The sequence below is a fragment of the Lepisosteus oculatus genome, chromosome 11, assembly GCF_040954835.1.
Source record: "Lepisosteus oculatus isolate fLepOcu1 chromosome 11, fLepOcu1.hap2, whole genome shotgun sequence".
NCBI classification, from domain to species: domain Eukaryota; kingdom Metazoa; phylum Chordata; class Actinopteri; order Semionotiformes; family Lepisosteidae; genus Lepisosteus; species Lepisosteus oculatus.
The window spans coordinates 19330082-19347311 of record NC_090706.1 but is presented as its reverse complement, the minus strand read 5'-3'; the positions used below and the strand labels follow the sequence as shown (position 1 = coordinate 19347311).

The 17230-nt window shown below is 41.0% G+C and overlaps 1 protein-coding gene across 8 annotated transcripts in view; it reads right to left on the bottom strand.

The window, feature by feature from the left end:
- Window positions 1-17230, bottom strand: part of adgrl1a (adhesion G protein-coupled receptor L1a) — a 308794-nt gene that overhangs the window by 147191 nt on the left and 144373 nt on the right. For all 8 annotated transcript variants that reach the window (XM_069195903.1, XM_069195906.1, XM_069195908.1 and 5 more), the window contains one exon: window positions 14812-15025. In XM_069195903.1, the coding sequence (XP_069052004.1) occupies window positions 14812-15025 (214 nt within the window). The remainder of the gene's footprint in view (window positions 1-14811; window positions 15026-17230) is intronic.

The following is a 17230-nucleotide window of genomic DNA, read 5'->3' as shown; positions in this document are numbered from 1 at the left end:
AATGGTGGGGTTTAAAAAACAGCATTCTTTTTCTATTGATCACATCATGTAGAAGTTCATTAAGTTACCATGTACAATCCACTGAGTTACAAGTTATCACCTTCCAATCCATGCAACCTAGAGGCTGCTGTCTATCTGGGCTGGCTACTGTTATTTCAAAAGAGCTTTTAAACATTCGTTCCTGAAAAAAAAAATATGTCTTAAATATTTACTTTAAATTCATCTTAAAACAAGAAAAACCTGTTAAGAACTTTCTAATTGCAGAATGCCTGCTTTTCATTTTTTGCTTTATCGTTTATTGTGCACATGCTCTCATTCACTCATAATAGGAAATCAGTCATTAAATGATCTTTTTTTTCTAATCAGATTATTCCACGTTTATATGCATGGTATTATTAGCAAGATAAACTAACTTTAAGTTAATCAAAGCAGCGTGCACTATCAAGTGAATTCACCCATGCATTTTTATGATTGAGATTAATGTCACACAATGGCAAGGCAATTGCCAGGTTAATTGATCTGAAAGATTCACTCCCATGTTTTTGAGTGCTTGTGTAACAGAATACTGTAGTTTATATTTCTTAATCTGACTTGATCTACTTCAGGTTATATATTGCAAGTAGAATTCATCTCATTCATTAATTAAGCTTCTTGACTTCGTGGCATAACACCAGTCAGGCTGTCACTTTTCCCCATCATTAATGGAAGTCTCACCAAAACCCCCGAGATTGCAAATGAAAGAATTAAACACTGGGGATATTTTCTTGTAATTAATGGCTTCTTTTCCAAGTTTATCCAATGTTAATTGAGGTCTAGCAGCTGAAAATGTGTGTAATAACATAACTAAAGAGTAGGAATCCCTTTGTGAATGACACCATCATGAATGATGGTGAACGAGACCATTTCCATGAGCCACCAGTAGGAACTATCTGAACTGGTAGTGGTATGTACAGTATTTCCTAACTCTCCAAAATATGTCTTGTCAGAGGTTTAGAGTATGGCTGGAATCTGGAGATTCCCAGGGAAACCTGTTTCTTCCTCCTCATGTCTTCTACAATTTGTCTGTCACTTTGGGGGTCAAGTACTGTAGGTAATAACCTACTATACCCCAGGTGTTCCTAATATTTAACTAGTGAGCCAGTGAGTGCATGTATTGAATGTATATATTGTTAGCAGAGGTTTATTCTCACAATCCAAAGACATTAAGTACCTGTAGTGTAGGTTATTTGGTTTCTGGGAAAATTGGCCTTGGTGTTATAAGATCACTTTATTAGCCATAAACAATTTCTTGCATTAGGAATTTGTCTTTTTGCATACCCCAGCTGGCTCTCCATAGTGTGTTAGTGTGCGTATTTGTGTCTGTGTGTGCCCCTTGATAGAGAGACTTCCCATCCAGTGTGTTTTCAGCTTAACAGCCATTGCTTGCTAGGATAGGCTCCAGCTCCCCTAGAACCTTGAATTGGATAAAGAGGTTCTGTATGGATTGATGGTATAATGCCATTGTATTATTGTCAAGAAAGCTACCAGTGACACAGTGGCCCAAACAGTACATGCAGGCAGTGAATGTAGTTTTATATATGTATGAGCTGTTTTGATAACACTCCAGCCCCAGAGTTCTTTGTTCCCCGTGCTTGAAATGTGGCTGATATGCCTTCTGTGTGGAGTCTGCATGTTATCTTCAGATTAGTGTGTTTTGTAAAATGTCACACTGCCTGTTGTGTGTAAGACTGAGGGGAGTTTGTGAAACCAGCACTGTTGACAACAGAAGTGCTCAAGCTATTGAGGAAGAAAGCCCAAACTCTCCAGCACCAATGTCAAGTCCCTCAGAATAATTTCTCTGTGTGACTGGCGATGATCTAGAGGAGATTTACAGACTAACTTTGCTGCAGGGACAGGTGTTAGTATTTCTCCACAAACCAAAACCTGAGATAAACATCAGCACAAATCAGTCTCAATAGGCCCATAGCTGCCTGGAAACAACTTCGGAGAAGAGGAAATGAAACAAAAAGGATGATGAGCCACAGTGTACACCACATGTTTAAAACTCTATAATGGCATCTCAAGCTCTGCTTACACCTATAAGCACTGTGACACTTTGTGATTTGTTGTCTGACCTCAAAAGACATTGTAGCATGGCAAAACAACACTGTATGAGGTAACAACTAATATTTATAATTAATAATAATAATAATTGCTTACACTTATATAGCGCTCTTCTGGACACTCCACTCAAAGTGCTTTACAGGTAATGGGGACTCCCCTCCTCCACCACCAATGTGTAGCCCCACCTGAATGATGCGATGGCAACCATAGTGCACCAGAACGCTCACTACACATCAGCTATCAGTGGGGAGGAGAGCAGAGTAATGAAGCCAATTCATAGATGAGGATTATTAGGAGGCCATGATTGGTAAGGGCCAATGGGAAATTTGGTTACAGTTAGTAGGTTACACCCCTACTCTTTTTGAGAAACGCCCTGGGATTTTTAATGACCACAGAGATTCAGGACCTCAGTTTTACGTCTCATCCGAAGGATGGCACCTGTTCACAGTACAGTGTACCCGTCACTATACTAGGGCATTAGGACCCACATGGACCACAGGGTGAGCACCCCCTGCTGGCCCCACTAACACCTCTTCCAGCAGCAACCTTAGTTTTTCCCAGGAGGTCTCCCATCCAGGTACTGATCAGGCTCACACCTGTTTAGCTTCAGTGGGTTGCCAGTTGTGAGTTGCAGAGTGATATGGCTGCTGGCTGCTGGTTATACAAAACTGAATCTATAAAGTGTACTTTCTCTTATATAATGATCTTTGGATCAGTTACAGCAAACAGACAGCAAGGTGGTCTGAGTGACCTCATCTCTTCTGTAGCTTTTCTTATCTTCTTTTGTTCTCATACTGCACTTCATTCTTATCCTTTAAGACACAAGAGGGGCTGAATCATCATGTCTTAATCATACCCCTAAAGGAGCTATTAGGCATGCTCTTAAACAGAGTAATTAACACATGGTAATGGGCCCCCTGGAGTTTCCTTAACACTGTTATGCAATATCTAAAAACATATATTATTTTTTGCAAATTGTCTTCCACGTGCTATCAAATGTCTTTAACAATGCAATGGAAAAGCACTGGGGTTGACACAGAGTGTTCAGGAAATTATGTTGGACTTCTAAGACCAGAAGAAAATCACCAGGGTTCACAGATGGAGCAATGCGTTTTACAGCCCAGTGGAAACACAATTCACAGTATGGGCAGTACAAGAGTAATTCTGCACTGACCTCCCCTCTACCTGTATTTGTTTACCTTAATTCAAGCCCTTAACTACTATTAACTACTACTTAACTACCTTAAGATGTTAAGGGCACATCCTTTCAGGTGGAAACAGCCTCTGGAGGCTTGTAGGGTTTAAGTAGCAGAAGAGGTTAAAAGAGAAGAAAAATATCATTTATTCTGTGAATACAGTATATTATAGAGTGAGGTTTTCTGTGGGTGGAAATGTCAAACATGAAGGTCTTTTCTTTATTACTTGATAATGTAGCTCTAACTTCTTCAGTTTTACAGTTTTTCAAAGTTTTTTTTACCTGTCATTGAATCCCTCCAAAACAAAACTGCCTGATAACTGGAGGTTTAATCTGGTTAATCATGGGTATCATTACTCATTTGGTGATCAATTTTATTTCCATTCGGTTGGTTGCGAATCAGCTGAAATGGGAGGAGTGATGACTATCTCACTGATGACTCTGCATATTTAGAGGTGGCCAGTAAGTCTCAGGAGGCGCCATTAAGCTTAGAATGTCCACTGAAGTCTTCAATGTTTCTCCCTAGTAATATACAGTATAATTCAACTTCCTTTTGCACAAAGAGATTTTGTTGGCTGACTCTATTAAAACAAAACTAGACCCCAGTCACACAGATGGCTTACTTTCTCAAATGCCATTTTGTTAAAAATTCTCAGCTGCCATTCAACTATGATTTTGCTGTTGTATGGGGTCATATAGTGTCACTTATGATTCTGGGTTATTTTGTGATCCTATCTCTCATTCAAACAATTATTTTAAAGGAGTAAGCAGGGATTGGAGGCAGAGGAGATTGGGAGTGGAGGGCTGAATTCAATGTTTGAGTAAAAGAGGAATGCTGATAAGGGGCTCAGGGATGGTGTGGGGTGAAGGTCTGAGAGAGTGGATTGGGTATTGGTGGTTTCATGTGGGATCAAGGTCTGAGTAACAGGCTGATTGAGGATTGGTGGTATGGGGCTCAGGTTATTTTGATCCAATTTATGTTTTTTTTTTTTGTTTTGTGCTATACAGTTTGCCTGTGTCATAAAAATAAGAAAAAAGTCACAAAACCAGGAAATGCTATGTGAAGATGTAACACCTGACTTAAACCTAGTCAGCACAGCTGAAATGACAATAAATGCCAGTTTCTTTAGGGAATCTTGTTTACATGTGGCAACATAACCACATCAGATCAGTGGTACTTTCTTCACAGGGGGTCAACCTGTGCTCTACCCAAGTGTCGGTGGTGGTTGAGCTTTTCAGGTTTTGGATATTTCAGGTCCTTTCATTTTCCAATATCATGAAGCTGAGAAAAGCCCATTGAAGGACGACACATGTTCACCTGGCTGTTTCTGACTGGGATGTGAAGCCATCGTTTAAAGGGAACTCTGCAAAGGAGTGGTTAAAAGACAATGATATCACTAGCCAAGAAAGAGCTCTGTGATGACCATTATGTGCACGAACTGCAGAGTAGAAAAAACAATCCAACTTCCTTTAACGTGTTTGTCAAAGCCAGTGTTGTGTTTTTGACAAACCTTTACCAGAATTTTTTTCAAAACCGCAATTTGCAACCTAATCAATCCCTTATTTGGAGAGTGTGAATTCACAGACGAAAATATAATGGCTTCAACCCACCCACTATCATCACCTGGAAAGTTCCAAGAGGATCATTTTGTTATTAAAACAATTGCCTTAAGATTAGATCATGCCAGGAGGAAACTGATGTTTGGACAGCAAAGGTGTGTTGAGGACAAATGAGAGTGATGTGTTTTGTTAAGTCAAAAATGAAACCATATTGTACTGGAGGAGTGATCTGATTTCAGGACACACTGGGTGCAATGAGAGGGGAAGGACTGTTTTACAATGTGAGCAGGATTCAACATAGTGGACAAGTGTTCCTTTGCTTCTAGGAGCTGAACTGTTTGTTTTCCTTGGTGCTGGCCCTGATGTGCTGCAGTCTTAATGCTAAAGGATACTGCTGGTTCCCAGAACAGGAGAACAACAATGCATTCAGCACTGACAAAAAGACACCTCCTTAGCAAACTACAGTCAACGTATGCTTAGAGTTCTCTTTTACAATAAAGTCACACCCAACACACCATCCCCATGTTATGAATGTTCTTCAGTCACACACCACTGAGTTCTGCCTGTGAAAGGTGAAGGATTGAAGCATTCAAACTGAATTAGTCTTCAATCCAGGGAACTGAGCACAACCACAGTTGTTGTACCATAATTCTATTATGTGAATTTGATATCTTTTTCCTCTAGGCTGGCACTGCCTTAATTAGAGAAAAAAAGACAGACCGTGCAGCAAATCAGACGCACAAACACAGAGAACCAATTACATACTTTCCATGACAGCTTTATAACACGAGGACCTAAGACTGACTTCTCAAGATGAATCAACAAAAATATTTTTTTTTCAGTATTTCAGAAAAAATACTATGGAAAAACAATGTTCATCGGCGCAAGAATCTCCTTTATAAAGTAAATAAAAACCTTTTTAATTTTTCCTTTATAATACCCTTTTGTATTTAGCGATTTCGCACTTGCTGGTGATCATAGATGCATATCTTTCACACTATTGTCAAATCAAACCAACCATACTAACTGCGAGGCGATTCGATCTGTCAGAAGAGGGAAGTTGTGGAGACTGGACATAACTGCCACAGCGCACACCGTGGGGAACCAACGCGCCAGCACTATGTGCACTAACTCCCGCTTGTCAGCAATGTTACCACACACACACATACTCGGTCACAGTGTGGCGGTGTTTTGCAGCAGGAGATAGGTGTTGATTAACGGAAGGGAAGCAGGTAGGAGTCACAGTGGGAGAGGAGAGACACTGCAGGCACTCCACGACTGAAACCCTGTCAACACTGCCGACCCCCAGAGATTACCTTTTCTCCGACCTGCCCTGCTGGGAGATAGAGGAGAAGGAAATGAGAAGAGATCAGAGAAGAGAAAGAGGGAGAGGGGAGAAAGGGTCGATACAGCTCGTGTGTTACAGTTCGTCTCACACATTCGTACAGTACGTTGCTGCTTTGAGGACAGTCCCGACGAAAAATCATATTTTATGCAATTCCAATTAGTTTTGTATTCCTAACATTAACGGTTACAGCCTTAGTTCACTCTTTTCGTCAGGAATCATCTCAGTCTCCGAGACACAAGATGCTCTGAGAAATACGAGCTCACTTCATAAATGTTATGCGTCTGCCTCGCCACTGCGCTGAAATACTGTATTCACCGGATACAGCGAAGCGCGTATTAACCGAAAAAACAAGCCCCTCTCCGTCGGGAACACTCAAGTAAATGCTTGGTGTGGACATCTTCGCTGCTCAGTTTAGCAGAACTAAACTTTAGGTGCTCTAGGAGATTGAAAAAGCCGCAACACATTTACTTTTGAGCAGCGTCTCTGCTTCACAAAGGATTTCTTACAAGTCAATACGCCAAGCTCGTCTGCATTATAGCACAGCTAAGAGGAAAGCAAATACAGTGAGAGAAAAGCACTGATTCGTGCCGAATAATAAAAAAACGCAAATTGAAACTGCCAGTCCGCTTAATTGGATTGCGTTTCACGACTGTCAGTCAGGTCGTGAGCCAGCCGTGCTCGATTGTGGGACACAAAAACACGGAAGAGACACAAGCTGAGCTATATTCCCAGACTGGCGGCTTCCACATCGCCTTTGTAGCTGCGCTGCTGGAGCCCGGAGAGACAGACACGGGCACACTATGTGAAAGAAGAGAGATGCGCTTCCCACTGACAGCCTCGAGCTACCTTCCTGTTTTGCCCGTCTTAAAAAAACAAATGAAAAGGAGAAAAGGGAAAATAAATAAAAGAAATATGCCCCCACCCTCCACGAAAAATTGAGATATTCAAAGGCTTGCCTGGCTCCCAGCTCGATTCTGATCCATGGGGAGAACACAAAAAAAAATTAATTCGCTCCCCTGCTAACGAACCTGCAGCATAACTAGGAGGGCAAACCTGTATTGTCTGGTAGGGGTTCACAACACAAGCGAGCTAAATTGCACTGGTGTGGGAGGAGAGGTTAGTGAAAGTACAGCATGAATGACTGGCCTGTGTTTTTGCTACAGTAAAGTGTGAAGGACTCCTGATTAAAAGGAGTACAAAATACATTTAAACTAAAATGATCTCATGGAAACAGAACTTTTGGGTTGTCCATGTCATGTAAAAAGCGTGGAGTGAATTCAGCCACTATGCAATTTGAGTCTTGTTTCATTTTCTGCAGGTTAAAGATTCTGGGTTTTGTACAGTGAGTCTACCAAAAGACCAAGGAACTGAAGTTGGGGAAAAAATGTCAGCTCATAACACTGAGCTTCAGAGTACAGGGCAACACCATTTTCCCTTCCCCCTTCATCCATCCTGGAGGATTTCAGAAGATGTGCAGAGACAGATGGGCAAGAGTTTAAATACAACCAGCATGCACAGCAGAGACAATCTGCACAGCAGGACACCCATGAAATTAGATTTAAAATCACAGGAGACAATGGAGATATATATAAAAATATGTTTGCAACAGAACCCTCACTGTAAATTCCGATTGCAGGCATGGCAAATCTGTAAGACACTGCCATGCAAATGGGGTGATCAAAGCTGGGGGAGGTGAGGGGGAGCATGCCCTCAGACGACACTGTGTATACATAATCCACCGTGATTGATTGCTCTAGTCTAATGCATTAATCTAGACATTTATATTAGAGACACAGTAAAACTCTGCCACATCCTCAACTCATTCCCTTGACATGAGAGATCCTCGGGGGGAGGGGCAACGACATCATCACCCGACTCCTTTGGGCATCTCTGCCACTCTGGCCACTACCCTTCACACTCTGCGCCTGCCTTGGCAAAGCCCAACAGGAGCAATTAGTGCCAAGCAGGTTCAGCTGTGGCTGCCAGTCGCAATCCTCGACGGTACGGGCTGGCTTAGGTAGCTCTTACTTAGCACCAGGCTTCCTACAAGACAGCACATTTGCAGTCACGTTGCTAGCACACTCAAGCCTGGCATGTTCCTGTTATGGATATTACTGTACCTCTCTCCTGTTCCAAAAAAGAACCAGCTCCAGTCTCCTCATATCATTCTTGCTATGTGATCTTTCATTCTTTGCGACTCGGCAAACTGTCAGCGATCTACACTGCGCGTATTCTCGACAGCTGACAGACGGCTTTAGCAGTAGCGCTCCACAGCCTGCCTACGACTGAATGCTCGTGGTTTCAGCGTTGGAGCTGCATGAAATGATTTTGCAATTAGAGCACCGGTGTTTTCTGGAAAGGGGGTCTGAGCAACCCTGACCAAGATAATTAGTGCTTAGAACTGAAGCAAACCTGCGAGACTTTCGATTGATTAATCCTGGAGTTGGACGGCTGCAGAAAAATAAACTACTTCTCCTGGCAAGAGAAGATATTCAACACACTCGGGTTTCTGTGCTAGGTGTTCGCCCTAAAAACAACAAAAAATACAAATAATGAAGAGTGATATCAATGCAAAAAACCTACCTCAATCACTCATTTCTTTTTACTTTAATCTCATTTCAACACACTGCACGAACTCCCCAAAACGGACAAGTAATTATGAATATGAATGCTTCCATACGAGCTTTATTAGATTTGTGGTTGAACTGGCTGCTATAAGCATATGTTTCCATATTACCCAGTTAGATTTAATAATAGTTAGCAAAGTAAAATGTTTATTCCATGCTGAAAAGAGAAGAAAGAAAACACAATGTTTCGGCCATGGAGCCATCTTCAGGTGTGAAGAGAGTTTTAAAATGCTTGTCATTGTTTTTTCTTAATTTAGGTCCATTTCTAATTACTATGCTATACTGTACTTTATATCAAAGATTGTTTTTCTTGTCAGATAAGATGTGGTGAGAGTAGGAATGTCCTTATACAGTATACTGCCATTTTGCCTTAAATACAATGCTCGGACCCTGCCTTCATTTCCAGACCTTGGGTCCTCTGTGGAGTTTGTATGTTCTCCTAATGTTGGCATGTACCAGTTTCCTCCCACAGTTAACTGAAGGTTAACTGGTTTTTGGTAAAATTGGCCCTGGCGTGATCGCGTCTGTGTCCCCTATGATGAATTTGCTTCCTATCCAGTGTGTATCCTGCTTTGTGCCCATATCCTTGCTGGGATAGGCTTAGATGGATTTATGGATAGACCATGCCTTTCTTGGGTTTAACATCCCTTTGCTTTGCCTTACTATAAGGCCCCTAAATAGACTTTGGTGTACTACAATCGACATCTCTGTTGGTATTCTACATGTCCCAGTGTAGTAAACCAGAGAAAGTACGCTCAAACTACAGTGAACCACAGTAAAAGTAAGCTATAATCACAATTAAAGCGCAAAAAATACCAAGACACATTCATAAAGGTCAGCCTGAATAATATCTTAAAAATGGTGCATTTACAATGCGGCCCTGTGATTCTGCCTCCTCAGTATATCACAAAAAAAGAAAAGTCAAGTCCTGAGTTCTGTGCCTGTAGGCAGTTCTTTCTTTCTGTGTGGTCTGAGCTGAATGCTGGGCCAACTGCTCGCCTCCCCTCGTCACTCACGCTGATTGATGCTAGGGGGCTGAAGCATCATTGATTTTCTCTTCAAGGATTCCCGGGCTAAGTGCTGGCCTTGGAAGAACTTGAGGCACCAAGGAATACAAGAATTAAAAACCTATCTATCTTAGTATGTGCACACACACACCCATACAGTATGAACAGTCATATAGTGTAGATGAACACACAATTCCTGACTTCACATACACATGCCAGTCCATGTCTCCTTACTAAGTTCTAGATTACTGGGCCACTCAAAAATGTAACTAGCTGTGATAATTCCAAACAGGACTGCAACATACTGCACATCCACAGTTAAACTGATGTACACTTCCTGTGCAGTAGTTATCATAAGCACCACCACCCTGTATTTGAAACAAAATTATTCACTAAAGTCTATGAGATGAATAAACACTGTTTGGCTGTACTCACTTGTCAGTGATTTCTCTGGCGAATGGTAATGGATGCCTTTCTGGCTAATTAACCAATTTAAAAATAAAGATTTCTACATGACACATACTGTACAGTACTATGTTTAGTATCCATGCTTATATACAATCAACTTCCACAAATTCCAATCTTCCCATTGAACCAGAAGTACGTTAATTGGGAGTCTGGCTGTGCTTTGCAGAGAGCATTTCCTCAGAACCTTCACTTTTCAGGCACTTCTAACAGCAAACGTAGCAAGGCTGTACTTTGAGCAACCACTGAGCAAACTTCATTACATTTTGATCAGTGAGTTCCCTCACGTCCAGAAGCTCAAACCAGGTGAAACAGAAAGAATTCATACCGCCTGGCTCGCAGATCAATAGCAAACACCAAATTCATAAATAAAAGCTAACTGCTCCGCTTTTAGAGGAAGATCTGTCAACTTAATTACTTGTTTATTTTTTTTCTTTGGGTGTTTGCTTTTTATGTTCAACTTCAAACATTAAATAGACTATTAGAATCAATTCAATATTAAATGTATTGATCCCTTTAAAATCTACACACACTGGCAATTTAGCCAGGGCTGATCAAGCGTATTAGTTTTGTCACTGCCTTGAACTATAGATTCAAGGGAGGTTATTCTAGGGAATTTAAAATTGTGGGAGACCTGCAGTCACATTCCATCAGAAAAGGTAAATTTGCACTACGGAGCAATTGACAGTGTCTGATTTGCTTGGGGAAGACAGTGCCTCCTATGGTTTATAGTAGTTTGTGTTTCTAAATTAGCTTTTTATGTATGTGCTAATCTTACAATTTTTATTTTACTATGTGGACAACATTAATAAGATTAAACAGCACTCCAAACTCACTTGAGCAGGCGTGAATTTAAAATAAATAACAATAATGGCAATTTCACCTTTAACCTAAAGGATGTTGTAAAAGGATTTTGGAAGAAGAGAGCTTGATCCTAGTCTGCATTGATTGATAATGAAAAATGTATTCGTTGAAAATGTAAGGGTAAGGCAGGGTGATATTGGAAGAGGAGCATCTCTCATCAGGTCTTGGAAAATTAATGAAGGCTGGGTCTGGTCAGTACTTGGATGGGGAGAATGATAATCAGTCGGCTGTTAGAAATAGTGCTGGAGGACCAGTAGGTGGAGCTGGTCCCTTTAGACCAGAATTTCTGACACAAGCCCCTGTTTGGCCCCTACCCTCACCATGAAGATTGGACTAAAAATGGATGAACTGATGACCTACGGTAGTATGGTAATTGGGGTCACGGTGGCATTCGTGTTGTAATCAGTGAAATGAAATGCTAAACTGAGTTTACTTTCTCACTACTTAGTCATTAAAGTTGCCAGAGCACTGCTCTTAAGAGCAGGGTCATTAACCACAGTGTCCTGATTAAATTCTACTCTGGGCCTCATCAATCTGGCCTCAACTTCAAAACTTCTTACTCCTCCCCCTGCTCTGCTGTGCAGTGAGGCTACTGGTGCTGAACGGCTGCCTTGTGTCACCCAGGTGGGGGCTGAACTTTGCTGGATGATGTGGACCCCATCTTCATATAACGCACTTTTGGATAAAGGGGCTTTATATGCAGACGCACATAAAAGATTCTCTAATACTTGTTAATGTAATTTGCTAGGAGCCTTTGATTTTTGACACATTCTTAGGTCACACATGCAATATACGCTTAAAGAAAGTGCCATTTTATATGGTGACACAATACAGCTCTCCAGTTTTGAGTAAAGCAGACAGGCGGTGCTGAAATTTGTGCATACTGCTACAGCATATTGAGCTATTGGGGGTATAGTTATTACTGTTGAGTACAGCAGTAGATAGAGACAGACAACATATTGATTGCAGTTGCTATAATACTCAGGCAGAGCAGATCTCTGGATTAAGCCAAATGTCTAGAGTGTTTAGTTTTATTTTTCTTCCTTACACGACAAGAAAAATCATCTGTACCTTGTCTTCAGTGCCAAGACTGCTCCTACCTTTCTAAGGGAAAAGAGGGCCTATTAAAATCAGAACTGGAGAGACAACATAAGCCACTGTAGCCTTCTGACTGTGTGCCAAACCTGCTGAGCTCAACTGCCTGTAGATCTTTAAAGATCAAAACTACTGTATGTCAACTGTTTTACTAGGTAAACCTAAATATCTAACTTTCCATTCTTCTAACTGTTTCTCCCTAAGTCTGTCTATTTTGGAACACCGTTACAATTTTAAAATGCACAATAACCCCGAAAGTTTTTTTTTTGTTAGATCCACAGAGATGCCTTTCACTGGGAAAAGTTAGCTATGCCATTCAGAAGAAGCCTGATATGGGCAAAATAGCTGTCCTTGGATGCTGACCGTAACTTTGTACAGTATATGCAATGTGTAACTAAAAGTCTAATTAAATGCTTCTACCTTTCAGTGTTGGGAAACAGTGAGAGCTAATTAATATTGCTTCCCATAATTAGCACCCATCAATCAATTGACAAATAGATGTACAAATATACAGTTTTTTGTTTGTTTTTGTGTGCATGGGACTGTTGCATGCAGATATGCATTTTTTTGTATTTTAAGATGCACTGAATACATTTTTTGTGAACATATGAAATTCAGTAACATAAAAAAATGCTCATTAATCCACCCCTAATTTCAATCACATTCCACCATCTTAATGTGAAATTAAACAATGCACCCAGAGGCATGTCAGACACTAACTGAAGAAGCCAGTGCTCAACAGCAGCCCTTCAATCTTCAGTAGTGTTCAGATCAGTAAGCAATACTGGATTGATCTTTAGTTTGGATGAATGGGTAGCCAAGTTTGTCCCCTGATGTGGGTATCAGGAAGCCAGTCTCAAAGAATTCTAGTGCCAAATACTTGGTGCAGGTCTTTAATCATCACAAAACTTCAATTTCTCAGCTAAGGTCTCTCTGTATGGTCACAGTTCCCTCTCCAATTATTATTTTTTCCATCCTGGATATTTCATAAATAGCAGCTGATAAGTAGGGTTCAGGGACACCACCATTTGAAGATCTATCCCAGTCTTTACCTCTGCTTTATAAAAAATAGTTGCTCTCCCAAAGTTAATCATAAAGTTTAAATACTTATAATTGCTAGGAGAACAAAATGTTTGTGAACATATTCTCTTCTATTTTTAGCTGCAATTAATGAATGAATTTATAGCCTTTGTCTGCATTTTGTATCTAATGAATCACCATAATATAAATTCAAATACCGTATGTAATCCTGGAAGAAAATGCATATACAGTATATGATCCTGTTCCTAGATTAAACAAGGTTAGAAATCCAGGCATTAAGAGTAAATGAGTCAACCTCTCATCTTGTGATTGCCCTGAGTCCGCATGCCGTTTCCAGAATTAACAACAGATTCTTACTGGGAGGTCCCTATAATTATGGTTTCCAAATAATCTCCCAACATGAGAAGATTTTTCGCTGTGCTTTTGACGTGGAATAATTTCTTCGCTGACCATGGGTGGACCCAGTCTGGCTACTGCAGATTTGAAAGACAAATTGCAATTAGTAGGTTTTTAACATGATAAGAGCAATGTTTAGCCTGTGCTCCCTATAAACAAGGCTTGTAAATGTTGATTCTCAAAAAACTCCGTATTAACGGTACAGACAAGCTCCGACAGTGAACTGCAAAAGAGTCGGTGCCAATGTTTTTTTTTTTAAATCTACATATCTGTGTCACTGATGATCATACTAATTTCAAGAGTAAATTAACTTGACAAAATTAAAAAAGCAACTTTTGGTAAGAATTTAATACAAGCGGTTAGATCTGCGGGGCATGCCATGTATGCAGTAGCTATAACTGCTTGAAGCCATTTTTATGATTTCAGAAAGAAAACTTACTTATTTGTCTTTTGGGGTTTTCATGGTTGTTTGTGTACTGTGGAGGATGCAGGTGTGATCAGGACTACATACAAAAATGTACAATATATGGCAATGAAAACAAGATGGAGCAGGACAAGAAAACTGTCCCCTAATTTTATTTTCAGCTCTGCTGGAACCACTGTTCCTTCATTCTGGGCTTCACCCTGGGACCCCAGTTGTGACCCCAGACTTCATTTTGGCAGCATCTTCTTCACCTTGTGCTGACTCCTGAAGAACCTGCAGGGCAGGTTTCCTCGTTTGTAACCATATTTTGTATAACCCCACAAAAATGCATAGAGCCTGACAAGACTGAGCTGTTAAAAATGAAGAATCCAGTAATGGGATGGAAATAAAGATTCCATAGCAGTTAGATCTGTTCCAGTACTGACAATCTGTTGGCTCCTTGTCTAAATACTGAGTTGTGTTAAATCCAAGTGTCTCAAAATAAGATCACAAGGATGAAATACCCAGCACCCAGTGTGTACTGACAAAAAATTGCTTGGATGCCTTTAAAACATGAAATGAAAAAAAAAAAATGCCACACATTGGGAGCAAGGCCTTCTGTCTTGAATTAGCAGTGTGCCATGCATTTAAAATGAATCCCTCCCACCCTGGGGTCCCCAGTCAGAGGCGCTGTGCCTCCATCTTACCTCTGAGACATAATCTTGAAGGCGTCAGGCAGGTAGCACTGTACATTCTCCATCTGGAAGGGGTCGGCATCGCAGATCTTGTCATCAGTTCGGCCATAGTTGGCGGTCTCGATCATAATGACGTCACTGCCCGGGCAGCGCAGCTCAATGGGGTACCCCTCGCAGGCCAGCTCGCGCCGCATCAGCCCAAAGGGCATGGCAGAGCGGCTCAGAGCTGAGGAAGGAAGAGAGACAGGCCATCAGTCATGAGAGAATGGGGATTTGCCAGCTCCTACCAAGCTGCTGGTCAGAGGTTTGACACTGGCTCGTTTGTTCTTGCCATTATGAGGCCATATTTACCAAATTGATCTAAAAAATATCGTATTCCTTTAGGGCTCTCTCATTGTGGGTAAATACTTGGAACTAAAAACCGACCTCTAAAATTTGGTGATCACCAAATAACAGAACTTTTCATTGTTCCTTTCAAGATTTCTGTCTGCATCTGTATCAAAGGTGAGTAGATGAAGGGAGCAATAAAGGTCTGATACAGCCTGAGTGCCTGGAGGACTCAGAATCTCCATTCCTTTATGAAGAAATGCACCTGTTTCCGCCTGTACAATCATTAGTTGTGAAGGTGTCAGTGATGATGCCTGTGCCTGACTTGCCTATGGCACCATGAGGACCTCCTTTCATCCCACATCTTTACACCCCATTCATTCATTTTCTAACCTCTTCTTCTAATTCCGGGTTGTGAGGGAACCGGAGTCTATTCTGGCAACCAATGGGAGCAAGTACAGCTGTCCATCACAGGGCAGACACACAGACACTCACACCAGAGCCAGTTTTCCCAGTCTGTCTTTGGACTGTGGGAGGAAACCGGAGCACCCAGAGGAAACCCATGTGAAAACTGGGAGAACATACAAACTCCACACAGATAGCACCCCAGGACTTGAACCAAGGGCCCCAACACCGTATGGCAGCATTTCTAACCACTGTGCCACCATGCTGCCATTTTGAAATCCCCACATCTCTAAACCATTCTAAGCTAAACTGCTTTGGAACGTACAAAGGTTCCACTCCGAACATAGGGAGAGCCCTGTAGTCCAGAGACTACCTGCATTTAATCTGGGAAACATCATTAACGGACTAGTGACAGAAGACAATTTGCTAATAGCACTTCAGTACATCAAGGTCTCAACATTAAGTGTACAGAACTGTCACATATAGCCAAATTCGCACCTAACCAAGTCTATCCCTTTACTGTTGCATCATGTCCTACAGTATGTACTACTGTATGTGTGGTTAAATACATAAGTCACCTACCTTTTATTATAATTAAAGTACTAATGCTTTGGCTTCAAGCTAATGAAAAGGACTTAAATCACAAACTTATAGTAATCAGTTAAAATTAATAACATGTATCCTCCTCTGCATCCAGTAGGATTCTGCACATTGTATTATTATCATGCCCCACTGTAATGAAAACTGTCAATAAAAAGCCTGTAAAGTAATCACCAGCCTGTCATTCTCCACACTGCTAACACAACCAGAAGAGTTCATTAAATACAGAAACAAGACCACGTTGAGATGATAATTCACAGATGTCCAGATCCTATTCTATTTAGTAAGGATTAAGTCAGCTGTGAGAACAACAGTGATCAAGGAGGCGTTATCGACGAGAACTGCATCAGTGCTCCAGCTGATACGGATTTCAGCTGTAGGAGCTGAGAGAAGTGGACAGTCTGATAGCACAGGTGTCACAAAATGTGAGATGTGCATATACAGTATATCTCTTGTACTCCAAGGGTTACAGTACAAAGGTACATCAATTTACTTAATAACAGAATCTGCAGTTCGAACACTGAGGACATAAAAATAATTGGCAATTCCATATTCCAAAAACAATCAAAAAGAAATATAACACCCCCCCCCCCCATTGTGAAAAGGTCACAAGAAGTGACAATACCCAGCAAGAGTTAGATTTCATTATGCCCGTTTATACTTACAGCCATGACCAACAAAGATCTTTTAGTGCTCACACAGGTCAAGCTTTGAATCAGATCAGAACAATTTAGTACATTCACATCAGATTTTTTAGTTATTTACTGTAGCTGTTAACTGGTACTGTATGTAAAGTTGATAGCCCACTGGGGTCACTGTGCAAGAGCCAAGCCAAACAAATGAACATTTATCACCATACACAGCTTGGCTCCAAAGAAGGCAAGTATATAAACTAACAAATGCATTTAGACAGTGTTGCAAAGGCTAGGGTGATAAGATTTTGCAGTGCGGAAGCCCACAGGGAACATGGATAAGAGCTGAATTACTTTAAAAACAACAGAATGAAAAGGAAGCATTTTGGCTCTCCAGCTGAAACAGAGCCAAAGAGCTGTGAGAAAAGATGACCTTGTTTCTAAATGCAAAAAGTGAACACTTTTTC